The 16,896-nt window shown below is 40.5% G+C and overlaps 1 protein-coding gene across 1 annotated transcript; it reads right to left on the bottom strand.

The window, feature by feature from the left end:
* Positions 1-534: 534 nt before the first annotated feature.
* Positions 535-16,381, bottom strand: rnf32 (ring finger protein 32; the record flags this gene model as incomplete). Its single annotated transcript, XM_080050067.1, has 7 exons — positions 535-762; positions 1,908-2,075; positions 10,356-10,464; positions 10,912-11,069; positions 12,443-12,585; positions 12,671-12,914; positions 16,214-16,381. The coding sequence occupies 7 exons, from the start codon at positions 16,379-16,381 to the stop codon at positions 535-537; spliced, it is 1,218 nt and encodes a 405-aa protein (XP_079906193.1).
* Between the last annotated feature and the right edge of the window lie 515 nt (positions 16,382-16,896).

Raw genomic sequence — 16,896 nt, 5'->3', positions numbered from 1 at the left:
TGCCTCCCATCTTTATTAAAAGCTAATGTCCTTTGAGGGGCATTGATCTTCTCATCTAACACAAAAAAAATGTGAATGAGCTTTCTTCCAAAAATATTAGAACTATTCTTTTAATCTGGTCAATGATTTTGAGAGGTGTATCATTTTGCCTACAGTATAGGGTGCTTAAAAATATTTTATGAGAAGATCTAAAATGACATCTTGCATATATTTGTACTAGCCTGGCACCGGCCGCCTACCTACTTCTGCTCAATTTTCATTTCCCTTTAGTAGTCAGTCTGGGTCCGCGGTATATTCGCGGGTTTTCTCCTGCAGATTTTTTACATGTCCAATCAGCGAACAGAAGCAGTGTCTGAGAACAATGACATGCGCCCCTTTCAGTTGCAGAAGCATGGGCAGATCCAATAGTTTTAAACTTCAACAGACACCCGCCTTCAAGTAAGTTTAAGTTTGTCAATTGAGCGATTCCAGACCTTCTGTACAAATGAAATTAAGTAATATGGTCTGGTAGGACCAGGCTATATTTGTACCTGGTTAGATTAGTCTTTTGTGGTAGCCAGATCTACACAGAGGACAGGAAGGTCGCTCTATAGTGAAGGCCTCAAAGGCCTCCAGACAGAGCTGATGGAAGAGGTGGGAGCAGGAGAGAAGCACGGTGCGTCTGCATTGTCGTTGCTTGGCTGTAGCAGCTTCTGTTGGGAGGCTCTGGCTGCACAGTGCAGTCAGGCAGATGGGGCAGTCCCATACACCTCTCTCTATTAGCTGTTGGAATCAAACAATAAATGGTTTAACTTAAAAAGGTTTGCACCTCCATTTACATAGGTCCGTTGTCGAAGATGCACAGACACAATATTTATATGGTCTGTTGATTATGGGTTAATAATTGTTTTGTTATAAAGAGCTAAATCTGTTGGCAGCTACCTGACAGGTTTGATCAGACATGAGGTCATAACATGTTTATCAGTGATCCTTATAAAAACAAAACACATGCACAGCTCCACCAATGATTAACTAGAGGCAGCTTCCTGTATTTAGGGTCCAACATGCCCTCACTGTTAAATGTTTCATAACTAGCTGCACTGCGCTTTCTAGAGTTTGCACCCATGAAAAAGGTGCAAGGTATGTGTTGAAAGCACATTCACTGTTTGATGCTCCATGTCAAGACTGAGCCACTCCTGTCTTGTGCGCAACCTTTTCACACCAGATAAAAGAAAAAAATCTTCTTTACACACACCCCACCCTCTCATGAAAAATGGTACACGTTGCAATGAATGGCAACAATGGAGCCTTATGGAACACCAAATCTTAATGTCTTTTCAATTCATCTGCAGCAATGAAAAGCCAGCCGTGCATTATCAGACTGGCTCATGTTTTTTGTAAACATGGAGGATTATTAGCCTCCTCACTGCCATTCACTTGGTAAAGTGAGTGATCGCCTCTGTAGAGATGTGTACTTTCTATACAGCAGCTGTGATGCTGTCGTCCCCATGCAAGCGTTAACATGTCAAAGGAAAGGCGAGGCTGGGGGAAGAAGAATAACACTTGGATTAAATATTTTTAAGGGGGCCTTGTTTAAAGTTATAGTCAGCGATTCTGGAGAACGCTTGTTGTCAAAATCACTGATTATCTCCTCACGATCCGCTACCCGTACTGTGTGTGAGCTGAAAGAAACTCCAGTGTTAATACACATCCTAGGCTATGTAAACAGGTATGTAAACAAAGGGGGCCCAATGTAGCTAGTTTACAGAGCCTAGGCTGTGTATAAACAGTGGAATGTTTCATCAGTGCACCCACAGTATAGACTGGTAGCATGTCGTGAACAGATATTCACCATTTTGACAACAAGCTTTGCTAGCTGACTATACCTTTAATGCCACTGGTTCAGCAGAGTGCATCGTGATCCTTACCTGCCGCTGTATTCGGTCCCAGTCATTCTCCTGAGGTTCCGAGACGTGTTGTCTCTCTAGCTGCTGCAAAACTCGTCTGCTTGATGACAGGGAGCGGTTGATATCACTCAGAAAAGCCTCCGTGTCGGTGTGACAGTATCGGACAAAGCTGTCATTCAACTCCTGCAACTAATTAGAAAAACCCATTTCAGTGGCACAAAGGAGGCATGTTTCATTCATATACACAATAGAGCCGTGTTTTCGCCGAGTGCTAATTGTGTGTGTGTGTATTGTAATGGCTGAGGCACGCTGACAGGGTGCAGTTGTTAAACAGCCAGATCAATACAGTCCCGTCTCCCACTTACGTGGAGAAATAATGGAAACATGGAAACACAAGTATCTCTGACGCTTTTTCGGTCTTATACACTCACAAACATGTTCTCGCCCCTGTCTCATACACAGCATTTACTGAATGTAGAAATGAAGTTTCAAAAAACATATTCTCTAATAGCCACTTGTACTTTTAGAGCAATAAATAAAAGATTCAGTATTTCGCCGCACAATGTTATCCTCGCAGAGTAAAGAAGTCTTTGAAACAGCATTACAGTTTTTTTCGATCGCTAAACCACAGTGGGCACAGCTGGAGCGACATATGCAAAACTCTAACAACACTATGCACAGTAGCAGTTCATGTGGACAACACTCTAGCTCGTTTTTTATTGCTTAAACACCATTTTCAAAACTCTACACACTTATCTCATGACTTAACCACAGCCTGTACAACACTGTGGATTTCCAGCACTTTGTTCAAATGCTAACACACTGCTGTCATAACTGTAAAACACATTCAAAACAGAATGGATTTCAGCCTAGTGCATTTCAAACACTGCGGATTGAAATTTTAACTGAAACACTAAGAAGGTGTCTTGTTTTAGACTTGTTAGTATAGTGAACATATATACAGTATATAGGGGAAAAAAATGTAATGGACCAATGAAGACAGGTTGTTGGAGGGAGAAGAGTGGCAGTTAGAGTGTGAATGATTGGAGAAAGACCTAGTAGACATAGAGCTGTATTTTCTGATGAAATACAGTAAAGGCAACACGAATAGACCCTGTTGTGAATCATGGTCTCTCATTGAGAAAAGCAGGGTTGAGGGTGCAACCCAATCTGCAAAGATCTAAAGTTGCATCTGTAATATGAATCTTCCAGCAAACAAAAACGTAAGAGTTGTATCCTTACAGTAAAAGACAACATTACAGTAATTGATTTCTGTATTACAATTATAAAATATTTACACGGATAAATATTACATTTGGAAATGTTATCAATGAAATATTAAATAAAAAGATGTATCTATTAGGGGTGGGAAAAATAATCGATTCTCCGATGCATCACGATTTTCTCTCGATAAGTCAATAATCGATAATTTTTTATATTTTTTATATTCGTAAATACTAGTACTTCCTGCGCCATTGCGCATGTACGCCACACATGTGCGAGTTGTTTACAAACGTGGCTACAAAAGGGCTGAGAGCAGCAAACCCATGACCTGCACCGGTTTTATCTCTGTTTACGTTTTTGTATGAGAGCTGAATTCTAAACCATACTTTTTGTACAATGTGTCAAAATGACATAGAAAATAATAGATAATAGAATAGAAATTCTATAGAAACATGATTTACGAGATTAGAAATAAAATAAAACTGAATAGGTTTAGTTTTTACTAGGGCTGTCAAACGATTAAAATTTTTAATCAGATTAATCACAGGATTCTGTGGATTAATCACGATTAATTCTACCATTCGAAATAGGCCCAAAATTTTTAAAAACAAATCTGTATATTGTTGTATGAATTGAAAGATAAAGGACAGAATATATACATTTAAATTTAGTTTTTTATTAATTGAACATCCAAATGATGGCGTAAATACTGCAAATAAATTATAATCAACTAAAACATATGCTACCACACCATACTTCAATTTGGCTGTCTCTATTCCTATGTATTTGAGCAAATATAGCATAGGCTATTATAATAATGGCATTGGTGAATCCATGGTTTTGCATTCCTGAATACAACCTGATTGCTGTTTGTGCGTGTGTGTGTGTGTGTGTGTGTGTGTGTGTGTGTGTGTGTGTGTGTGTGTGTGTGTGTGTAGAAAAGGCCCCAAAGTTCATAAGTTAGTGTTTGATATTTCTTACAGTGTGTTGAGATGTTTTATTCAGTGTGGATAACTGTCAGTTAGGGCCGTGACGTCAGTCGGCCGCAGAGTCTGTTTAGTAAATTTCCTTTCTCTTCTCCCTCGGTCAGATGTGCATGTTGCCGCAGTAATCGATCATTCCCCATGTGAAACGTGTTTATTTGAGTTTATGTGAATCACCCATGTGTGAGTAAGTAGCCTACATGCAGTCCCGATCGCTGTTATGAGTTAGTTAGGCTATAGTTTATGCATGTTATTAACGGCCACGATTCGCGGGTCGCAACAGCTGTTGTAACGTCTCCTCACACGAGCGGAGTTTAAGCCTGTGTTTCTTTTCCTGCGATCTATGCTGCTGTGTCTGTGAAAGAAGGAAAATAAAGAGCGGATAAAACATACTCCTCGTCTCATGCTTATAGTCTGACGTTTTTGGCCACAAGCGGTGTTCTGGCCGATACCTCTGAAGTGAAACCTGTGATACAAGCAGATCAGCGCGGTACCGGTACATCCACTAGTTTCCTCCGCTACAGTGTGTGTGTGTGTGTGTGTGTGTGTGTGTGTGTGTGTGTTTGTCTGTGTGTAGCCAACATTATGTTGATGTCACGTATTAATCACACACACCTCTGAAAACTGCAGACGTTTGTTTCCTCCCGTGAACGGAGCAGAATGTTTCTCCTGTTGCTTCCGAGAGCAACTGCCAGCCGCGACACAGACGTGGCCGTTAGCAGCAGTTATAGGTCCGTGGTTAGCCTACTAGTTTAAAACACAGACTAGCTGCTGCTATGTTTGGCCGTGCGCGGCTACTGATCCTGGGTCAGCCACAACGTTAGAGTGACTGTAGTGTAGAGCGGGTGGGATGCACAGGGCGGATCATTCTGCACATGCGTTAAATGCGTTAAAAAAATTAACGCCGTTAATTCCAGAAATTAATCACCCTGCGTTAACGCGTTAATTTTGACAGCCTTAGTTTATACATACTTCCATATTGTGTTGAAATGCAAGCTGCATTGATTATTGCACTGTAAATAGAAAGTCATATTTGTGACAAGAAAAGCTTTTCTCTTAATAAAATATTAGAGAAGGTAATTCATCTGTTGATTGTCTTTAATGATCATCACAAAAGTAGGAAGTGATTAGCAAACTCTGAGTAGCAAACTCAGATGTGTATATAAATATATTTTTGAAAATCACACATGGGTATGTACATAAACCTTTTTTTGCATTGAGATGCATTGAAAATCGATTTTTAATCGAATCGTTGACCTCTGAATCGGAATCGAATCGTGAGGTGCCAAGAGATTCCCACCCCTAGTATCTATTGGAGCAAACTTCTGATTTTCATTTATTCTTGTTTACCTGAACATAACTACATAACTGGTATGGTATAAAATAAACAATTTCATGTGAAATAATTTCACTCTTTCCTCAAAGAAAATATTACGTTATTTGTGTGAAGTAACTCAAATTATTCAAAAGATTAAAAGTTTGTAATTTGTGTATTGGGGTTTGATGCTAGTGTTTAAACTCTGAGTGACAGTGTGTGTTATCTCAATGAGGACTGTTCATAGTGTTTGCTGCAATGAGCTAGCCTGGCATTCCCAGACCTGCCACTAGGCGCTGGCAAATTAAATTTGCTGCGCGTGTTGGTCTGGACACGCTCCGTTGAAGCTTATCAAGAAAACCAGAAATCTGGCGGGCGCGCCAGAGCCCCTTATATGGTACTCTGGGGAGGACGTAACCGGATGACGACAGTGACATGCATGCAACGTCGAAGCCGTGATAGTAAACATCAGAGATGGCTGCGGATATGTTGTGTGAGTTTGAGACTGCTTTGGCCTCGACCCTTAACGATTTAGAAGACGGCACTCAAATCTTTCATTAGCAAGTAAGTGGAATGTTCTATTTTGCCGACCGACAACGGCAAAACGTTTAATTTAACAGTTTAACAGCTGTTTGCTAAACGAAAGGGGCTTACGTCGCCTTGTGCATCGCTCTGATTGGTTGTAGTGCTATCCAACTGTGTGCAGTGGCATTTGAAATGCACGAGTAGGAGCCGCCCCTTGAGTTGGAAATTACTATTGATCGTCACCAGACCCTCTATCGTTCAAGATATCAGGGTCTGGATTTCCAGGCTAGCAATGAGCCTATTTTGCAGGTGAAGTGAACTGTTCAGCTCCAATGACTGTTGGTAGTGCAGACTGTAGTTAGAGTTTTTCCATTCTCAAAAATACTTATTTCCAGTGTCTGTGTGTGTGTGTATAACTCATCTGTCCTCTCCCATTTACTGCAGCTGTTGCTAGGCAACAATTAATGCCTGCATACAGGTATGATATGTATATCAAAAACATATTCAACCGTCAATGAACATGCCGTTTATAATGAGATATTTCAACAGTGCATGCAGTTCACTGAACATTTCACTATTTAACGTAAGCAACAAAATGTTCACAGTTAAATGATAACTGGGCAAACTTTAATTACTGATAGAAGAGCATAAGATGTACAGTATGTGAGAGCTCGGGAAAATCCATTTAGGTAAGTAGGGGAGAACGGGGTAATTTGTCACACGGGTAGGTTGTCACAATCGTTATATCTCGGAACCAGAAGGCGCTGTCTGTTAAATTTTGGTATGTAAATATCCACAACTGGGATCAGAGGTCACCTACATAGTCTTCCTTGGAGTTAGACTGCTGCATTTTAGGTGAGAGGACTGTTAGTGTTTTTCATGTCAAATTGAAAATATTTAGCTCCTCAGTATTTTTCTTCTAGGCTTTTACACAATGGGTTTATAACAAAACACTTGTTACCCTAAAAAAGTGTGAAGGGTAAGCTAAAGTTTAGATTGTTTTTAGCAAGCTAATTAGTTGTCAGATGGTTGTTGGCCTTGATGCTAGCAATAAATTCCAGTTGGGGTTGGTTGTCACATTTTTTGGGGGGTTGGTTGTCACATGTTATCCAAAGGGTGCAGCCAGGAAAAGAACCCAATAACAAAATAAAATGTCAAGCTGTATCCTCACTGACACCCCAGAGAAGGAGAGAATTGAGTAGGAAAGGCAGCTAGCATGCAAAAGAGAAAAAGGGCAACAAAATCAAAACGACTCCAGTGCATCCCAAACTAGACCAGTTGCCAAGGCTACTGCACCCCAGTGCACTCCACCCCAGCTGGGGAAGAAGACACAGAAGAGAAAGAGACAGGAGGAGGAATCTTCATCAGATGAAGAGGATAGTTTGTGTTTGGTTTGTATGGAAACGTTCTCTCCAGCACCCGTTCAGGGGAGGTAAGGGAGAAGTGTTGTATGTGCAACCAGTGGGCACACAATCTCTGCTTAGTTAGAGTGAGCAGACCCTACATTTGCCATCACTCTAACTCAGATAGTGAATGTGTGTATCCTAGTTGAGTAGGCTATTATTGTTAGACCTATTTGTTTTGTTCTTTATGTTGTTACATACAGTAGGTTGGTCTTAATATGGACTTCCTTTTTGTTAATTCCTTGCTCATTTTGTGTTAAGATGCATAAAGTTATGTAGGCCTATTTTTCAACTTGACAATGAAATTAAACTTTCAAATGTAGTTCTGCTTTCTTGCCTTCTTTTTAAGATTTTTCCCATAAAGATAACATTGTGACAAACAACCCCATAGTGTGTGACAACCGACCCCTTGATGGGGTTGGATGTCACAATGTGTTAGAGTGTCTTTGATGGTAAATTTCTTCTTTATTACAATAAGTTAGAAAAAGTGAGGGGTTCACATTTCAAGCCAACACCTTAAGCTTCAATTTAAAGTAGGAATGACTATTGAAAGATGTTTAGGTGATGAGCAATTCTCACTAGAGTAAAAAGTGTGCCTACTTACCCCGGTCTCCCCTAAGTCTTGTGATGAGATTCACTAGTTCAATGACGTATTGCGATCATGTAAAACTATATATTAATGTAGGGCTACAACTCTTAGATTAATCCACTGTTCTTTATTAACCGATTGTTTGTTGTTCAAATGTCAAAGAATAGCGAGAAACAGCAAACCAACTTCCATTTCCTGAAGCCCAACGTGACAGCTGTCACATGCTTGTATTGTCTGAACAAAAAACCCAAACCTAAAGAATATTCACTTCATTATCACAGGACTAAGGAAAGCAGAAAAATATCACAATTGAGATAAATAAACTAAGGAATGTTTGACACAAAAATTATTGGGTTATTATTATTATTATTATTATTATTATACAGCTCTACATTAATGTGTTGCATTATAATACATGCATTTAAGTGGTGTTTCTGGGAAAAGTAATGTAATTACTGCAACATGTTACATGCAACTGCTTGCCACATGTACTTGTTTTCTCTGAGTATGACACACACACACACACACACACACACACACACACACACACACACACACACACACACACACACACACACACACACACACACACACACACACACACACACACACACACACAACACACAACACACACACACCTTAAACTGTCAGTGGCTTCAGAATTGCGTTATGGCTAGGGTTTTATCACTAATTAAACAACTGGTGTCCATTGGGATGGAGGGTTTATGAGCCTAGCTGACTTTTTGACAGTCAAGGCAAACAGTACAGCCAGTGGTGAACTTTGCCTTGCTCCACAGGAGATGTGGATGGGAGAGGACATGAGGGGGAAGTGGAGGCGTTATCTCACAGCAATCCATCTAGATGTCGGTAGTGTGTCCCCCTTAATGTGTTGACTCAGGGTCGGACCTCCAAAGTGAGTAAAAATAGAAAGCTGGGCATCAGGATCAGCTGATAAGATTTCTGAAACTGACCTGATATGTGGGAGTTTTTTTTTCTTTCTTTCCAGGGAACACCTGTGGCTCTGGGTACAAATATGCTTTATTGCCTCCTGCTATCATGGGGAAAACTGAAAGAATGGGTTTCTCCGTCTCATACAGGTTCCAGCTCAGCACCAACACGCCTGTTTGCATTACAGTCAGCTAAGCAAATAAGTCTTCCCCTTGAAAATAAAGTCAATCAGACCTGTCAGCGCTGTGTTGCGCAGCTCAAAGCTCTTGAAGATCATCCTCAGTGTGACAAAAGACATGAGACAATCTCATGACCACCCACAACCACTGAATCACACAACTTGAATGTAAAGTGACTGACAGCGTCTATGACTCCATCCTAAGCATGTGGACCAGGACAAGGCCTAATGTGTTAGAACATAGTTAATTGGCTTAGTAAATGCTGTGTCTTTGTTTATGTGACATGTTAAAGGCATGGTTTATAGGGGAGAAGACTGACAGGGGGATGGGTAGGACACTCCGACCCTTGCAACAAAATAAGTGTGGCCTTCACGCATTTCTCACTTATGCTTAATCAGCCTCTTTGAAGCATAGGAGCACTTTGCATGATTACAACATTCCACATTGACACAAATAGACCCTTGGACATACAGTACATATGTTGAAGCTATTACTATTTTTAAGCAGGGACATTAGATGGACTGTGAAAAGTGACTTTGCATTTCTGAAAAACAATGTTTAGTTAAGAGAAACAGTGACCGTGTCTCATCTTCGGTCATCCAAGACCTCAGTTGGGGGAGGTTCACTAGGTGGCAATGTTCCCTTTACTGCCAGCCACCATGAACGCAATACAGCTTTCCACAACAACCACATCCACTGGCGGCCCTTGAGGCCACTTTGAAATAATCCCTCCGTCAAGTCCAGTCGTTGCATGATTTATAGCTTTTAAATGGGACTAGAGAACAAAGCCTGAAATGACAACCTGCATCAGGTATCCAAACAACCTGGTCAACCTCACCTCTTCCTCATCCAAGCCAGTAACAGAGCCACACATACACACACCAGACATTTAAAGATAGACGAAGGAATACCAAACCCAAACATGCACAGGAGAAATCGTGCTTTTGTGTTGACCGTGGAATGTCCAGACTGTTTGACTAAAACACAAAACTCTCTCCACATTAGAGGACAAACATTGTATGATTGACAAAGCATCAAAGGAGCTTGAGAGGGTAAGAGCAGGTGTGTGTGTGTGTGTGTGTGTGTGTGTGTGTGTGTGTGTGTGTGTGTGTGTGTGTGTGTGTGTGTGTGTGTGTGTGTGTGTGTGTGTGTGTGTGTTAGCAGTGGGGTCAGAGAGTCCCTGAAACCCACGTCTCAACCCTAAAGATGTGATGCTTGTCACAGGCTTTATTTGACCAACTAAACAGTCTAGAAATGTCACAGTGACATGTAGGCAGGAACAAAGTGATGTGAGGAGACTCACCTTTGCCTCAAAGAACTTCCGTCGCAGCCGTTTGTCTTTTGGGCAGATGGATTTTCGCAATTTTCTGTACCTTTTACGAGCTACATAGCCTCGCCAGCATGCTTGTATTCTACATACAAAATACATTAAAAAAGGACAAAGAATCAATATGACCACATCTTATCGGATGCTCTTAAAACTGTTCAAAAGTTAGAAGTCAAATGTTACTAAGAAATGTGGTAAAACAGACTTGAGGAACATACTGTGTTTACTGATTGCTATGTTTCTGTGAAGCCATTAGTTTTATAGTATGGCTAATTTAATAAATTGAAAATAAGATATTATGTTTAATATTCTAAGTTTAAAAGTCTTAAAGGGCTGAACACCACACACTTACTAATATTTCATAAATAACACATGCTCTAGTATTTAACGGAAACAGCATAAGTCACTTGGTGAGACTGTGATAAATTCTTGTTGAGAATACCTGTAAATGGGAATGTATGTTCAAAACATTTATTGAAATTCAAAGTATGCTATGCATTTCCATTTTAAACTTCTCGTTAAGCCCATGTACCTGGTGGCACACTGGTGTCTGAAGAGGCGAGCTGCATCGTGGATCACCCGCGTCTCATACTGCTTCTTCCTGCACATCGGGCAGCACCTCCTCGCAGAAAACCTCTCAAAAGCATTCAAACATGCTCTGTGGAACACATGAGAACAAGACAGCAACACCTGAAACGAAACAGCGACATTATAAGTTATATGTGAAACGCAATCATACAAGAAGCAGCATCTGAACCAATATTAAGGGTTCAGATTTCATAGGTTGATATGGGTTGTCTCTAGAGGATGCTGAACGTGTATTGGTTTTCAGGTTTTCTTGAAGTGCTTAGGAGGAAAGCTCTTATACAGTATGCAGTCTGTGCCCATGCAGTGTGTATGTATGTGAGCCTTAAGTCGTGCTAAATTTGTGTGTATTCATGCACATTTGTGCCTTTAAGTGTTATTTGCTGAGGGGATAGAGAGAGTCAGCATGACCCCCAGTGGGACGGCTGGGACCTGGACTATAGTCTGCTCTACCTGTAAGAGAGGGCGCTTTTTTCGTCTGAAAAGGAGACAACCACAGCTATGGGGCTTGGCACACAAACCAGTTTACTCAGATCTCTAGAGGGTAGGGGGGAGGCATATTGATTTCCTATTGTTTTTGGCCTGACCAACACACTCCATCACCAGTGAAAGGGCCCCCTGCAGTGTACAATTTCCAGGAGCTCGACAAGCCATTAGACCACAAAGACATTTTTCTTCTCACATGGCTTTAAGGCTACAAGCAACAGTTTACAGACAAGCATACAATGTAGAAATGGAATAAATATTTTATAGAAAGCAGAGGTGCTTTTTAAATCCTGTCCTATCAAGAGAAAATAAATTCTGGTTGGTATTAAAATAATATGAAGACACATATTTCAGTCCACGCAACTGATTCAGAACTGCTGCTGCTGTAAGCATTTTTTATTGTCATATTTATGCTTGAACGCAGCACAAGACAGCAGTGCACAAATGCATTGTTACAATATGAAGGCTTGCAGGAAAATGCCAAATCAACAAAGATTCCCTCTTGTCACTTTCCCTTGTTAGCAGGCTCTAATTAACTTTTTTTTTCTCTCCCCGAGTCAAACTAATATTTACACGTGCATCTATGGCAACTGTGCTTTGTGAGGCCGCCTATTCTATTGCCACATTCTTGAGGAGATTGGCATCTTAAAAGGGGATCGGAAAGGTGTAAAAGACTGAATGACCCTCACAGTAACACACTGATTGCTACATCATCACGTCACAGTTGAGTTCCAAGGCAGTATGGGTAAATTTGTACAGTTGTCTATGCAGATTAGAACATACAGGAACTGCAGGGGGAGGTGAGCGGGAGGGGCTGGCTTTGTGTGTGTGTGTGTGTGTGTGTGTGTGTGTGTGTGTGTGTGTGTGTAAACGGAAACACAAGTTTCCCTGAGGACAGACAGAACATTGGAAACATGTACAAAAAAAAGGGAAGAAAGAAGGAGTTCTGTCACAGAATTAACAGTAGACTAGCTACTGTGCTGGGGGAATACCTGAGGCTGAAGGCAAAACTCCTCCCTGCATATAGCACAGGGCTGAGCTGACTCCCCCTGCTGAACAGACCTCGCCTTAACCCGAGTCCATTCATCTTCTGTCAGTGGAGCTGCAGGGGAGGCCACCAAACCCAACTTCTGAGCTAAAGAAAATATAACAGAAAAAGACCCGATTATATATATTCAAGAATCACATATTGATTCCAAATTTCCCAATGTTCATTTTACCTAATGTTAAAGAACGGGAAGCAGAACCAAGAACATATTCTCTCTCCTCTTGTTGGTCTTGTCCCTGCAGACTTCCTTCCTCCACTCTTCCTCTCACTTGTAGATTTCTGGGTGCCTTTCTTTTGCATCTCAGCAAAGGGTCCGAAAAATGAGAGACATTTGGACACCGCAGGCTGCGTGTGATGTGGTCCTGAAAAGCAACTGAGGCAATCACCAACTTGTTGCTTGCTTCAGATGTCCAACCCTGTATATATATATATTTATATATATATAATAAAAAAATATATATATAAATGTTCACATTTACATAAAGTGATGCATGGGGGTGCAGCAAAACTCTGTAACCTTAGCAAAGTAGAAAATGTGGACTCACTTATCTCTGAGCAGAGCAATAAATACAACTAAATGCATTATGAACCACACTGTCTAAACCAAATATTAGCTAAATGCAGAAATAAATCACTATGTGGCCAAATGGAAAAAGCTCTAATTGCCAAAGATAATTCACTAATGCAGCAATGAGTGTCAAACCGACACAAATAACTCGACAATAGTTTATCTTCTGGTTGGTGGTGGAGTCTCACCTCATATAACCCGTAAATCTTAGTACATAAATGTAAACTGAAGCGTGGGGAGTTCAGTTAACACAGGTGTTTGCTAATTATCTCATTAAGCTAGCAGGTGCAGAACAGGCAACGGGACAGCGAGAAAACTTCGTCCTATTAACGACTCCGACATTAGCTTAAGCAAGTCTATATACTAAGTAGTGTACGTAACGTATAACAATTTAATGAGTTAACAAATGAACAGTGAGGTAAAACAAGGGGTAAATAGCAACTAAATTCATCCCAACCTTCGGCGTTGTCATCCTTTTTCTACACAGTTTGAGTGGTTGCCAGGTAACCAGTTCGGGCCCGCCTCCTCTCCACGTGAAGCCTCATCGTTGCCTCTGATTGGCTGAGCTGAGACACAACGGGTTGGATGATTGGTTAATGCTTCCAAATGAACAAAAAAGTCTTAAATCAATCTTGTGAAGTCTTTATATTATGTAGGCATAATAATTAGAATGGAGTACTATTTTGAATCTTTGATCCTAATAAATACAGACATTATGTTTTTCTAAGGAATGTAAACTATATAAAATTAAAAACTGTGCATACTTTTGTGTATAAGTGTAAAGCAATAGCCTATATAATAAAAAGATTCTAGCCTATTTTAATCTAAATATCTGTATATATGTTCTATATGCGTGTAGCATGAAAGGGCTATGCATTTCATTTCATTATGCAACCCTGCGTTGTAATATTGCTGCAATATTGTTGTAATAATAGATTAACATAGTGGACGTTTAGCCTATAAGTGTGGCACTTAAGTCTCTTTTTTGTTAAGAGATTTAAACAAAATTATATTGGAATGGCCCGTGGTTACATGTTTAAGCTACAGAGAAAAAATCGTAGGGATTTCTTATATAACCCTACTCATGACTTCATTCCTTTCTCTTTACCCTCCCAACATTGTTTCCATAAACCATAAATAAAAAGTTTTTCAATGTATTTATATTTTATGTTACTTTATGCTGTTACTCCAATACAATTCATGGAGGAATATTGTAGTTTTTACTCCGCTACATTTACCTGAAAATTCTTGTTATTATTGCCAATGACAGTTTTGCATTTACTAAGTTTTCAATGTCTAGCCCCTTCTATCACCATGCAAAGACAATTGCTCTTTGAAAACTATGTGCTGTGTCTCAATCTCACTAATGATTATTTTATTGTCAGGGAGTTGTCAGTGAATAGTTGGAACCTGACCAAAGGAGGTAAGTCTAGGTGACTCACCGAGCTGTCGTCAGAATAGGCACTGAACAAAGCTAAGCTGCTCATACCTGCGCTGTGAGCTAAGGGATCCCTCCCAGGTCACTCTTATATGGAAAACCATACACACAAACACACAGTCCAAACCATCTCTATTTGTGCGACCGATGAAAAGTTTGCTTTATTGCTCACACACACAGCGCGGGGTGTGTGACTTTTAAAATGCTTTGCAGCCCTGAATGACTTTGATGTGCTCAGTCAGAATCGGTGAAAACAGATGGCAGAGAGGAGAGGGCTAACGGTGAGGCCTGTCAATCCAGGGAGTCCTCTAAGAAAACAAAGTGAAGACCTGGCTCTGGGAGAGGAGGAAACCCCTGAGCTTCTCAAGAGGGTGCTGCATTCTTGAGATTAGGGCAAGAAAAACGCAGACCACTGCTGTTAATGCCCCAGACAAAGGCGTGGAACAATTTATTAGTTAAGAATTCAAGCTCAGGGCTCAATCAAAGGCCTGTCGTCCACAATGCCAGACTTGGGGCTTGGGTTTGTTTTTTTAAGTAAATAATCACGCTTAAAAGATATGGCAAAGATGAGGCTCAAGTCCCCCATAAAGCCTGCATTCTCAACTGTCATCAGAATGGATTTCAGCGTGCACTTTTATTTTCAACAGGTACATTGTTTGTCTTTTTCTTTATGAATACCATTTTAAAGAGCTTTTTATTTAACTTTCTTCCCCCTGGACCTCTTTACCTGATCTGTGGTATTTTTGAAAAGACAACTCACCTTGACGTGCAAAGAGCTGATGACTTAAGCGAAAGGTAAAAAAAGAGAAAAAAATCTGTGTGTATGATCTGCTTTGCAAATTTGCACCGACAACAGCTCGAAAAGGAAAATAATCTGTCGATTCTAATCATCCATAGGCTGTGGCGCTAACATAAATAGACATTAATCTACACCACTGTGATTTATCTAAGAAACCTGTAGAAAATATCTGAAACTAAAATGTTAGTAATCAATTGAGCAAAAAAGGCTTCTTAGTCATGATCAAATGTGCAACACTTTTATGATACTGACTGAGTTCATTCTCATAAAATGGGTCTGTGTCCATACATCATACACTGATATACTGCATTGTTGTCAAATGAGTAATTGCTGTGAGATATAGATGAGAGAGGGCAGCCCATAATGGTTAATTAACAATTATGTCAGCCAGTGAGATGACCAGGAGACCAATCACTTTGATAGGAGACAGTGGAGGGGGACGGAAATCTAATTATTTTATGACCTGAACCATAATGCTTCCCTAACATGACTTTAATCACTCCATGGTGGATAGCAGCCCCCCATGGCTTTCTGGGAGTGAACCAGTCAGGAGTGGACGACGGTAAAGGCTCCACTATTTGCTGTTATCTCCTGCATCCTTGCTGAGTAAGTAAGCTATAAAAGAACACCGCCATCATTAGATCTGTTTGGTTGCTTCTCAAAGAGATGGAGCTTCTAATGATTAGACATGTCCTTTGTAAATGAAATACAAATCACCTCAGGCTTTTGGTTTTACTTCATTTACTAAGTGCTACATTACCTCATACTTTGGACCTAACAATGGATTTCCTATAAATCTCCGGGTAGTTGAAATGATGAAAGGGCTCACATATCACAAAATGTGCCAGTGCTTATTAGCACTTGAGAAGTTATTGATCGGGCATTTTGATTAATGTCCGCTGGGGGCTACGGTGGCATTCAGAGGCCCGTGGAGGCCCTCCTGTGCAACTGGCTGGGACTTCACCCTCTCAATTACCTCCAGTTTGTGCTGACTGCCAGCCTGAGCGCTGGCGAGACGACAGCCACTGCAGTGTCCCAATGCCAGGAATAATCCATCTATTTCCCAATTCTTCTCCATTATTCAGACATAAACATATTGAAGGCAGGAGACTGGCTGTGAAGGGTTTATGTATTGGGTATAGCAGTGTGTGGGTAAGCATCACTGTAGGACTATTGTAAGGTAATTAGCAATGTTGTACAGGCAGCATATGGCCCAAAAACATACTCAAATATCCTGCACAGGAACTTGCATGAAATGCATTTTTTAAGCTGAGACAATAATTCATATAAAGGTTAGACACTTGCAAAGCTATGCCTCCCTTAGTTAGCCCTCTGTTTTTACATCAACTTTCTGTTTCACCTTGCACATAGCCTAATGGAGTTGATAATGGTAACATGGCACTACTTACTACTTTAATTTTCTTGAAAATTATGAAAACTAATATATATAAGAGTACTGGAATTCCTACAGAGGAACACTAAAGCAAACTTCTTGATTCTAGTCAACCACCGATGATTTTTGCGCCAAAATGACAACTGTCGCTGGTAGATTATTTCAGCAAAATTACAACGGTAGTCAATGGAACAAAAATG

Source organism: Ammodytes marinus (assembly GCF_949987685.1).
Source record: "Ammodytes marinus genome assembly, chromosome: 21".
Taxonomy (NCBI): domain Eukaryota; kingdom Metazoa; phylum Chordata; class Actinopteri; order Uranoscopiformes; family Ammodytidae; genus Ammodytes; species Ammodytes marinus.
This window is presented reverse-complemented; position numbering and strand designations above follow the sequence as displayed.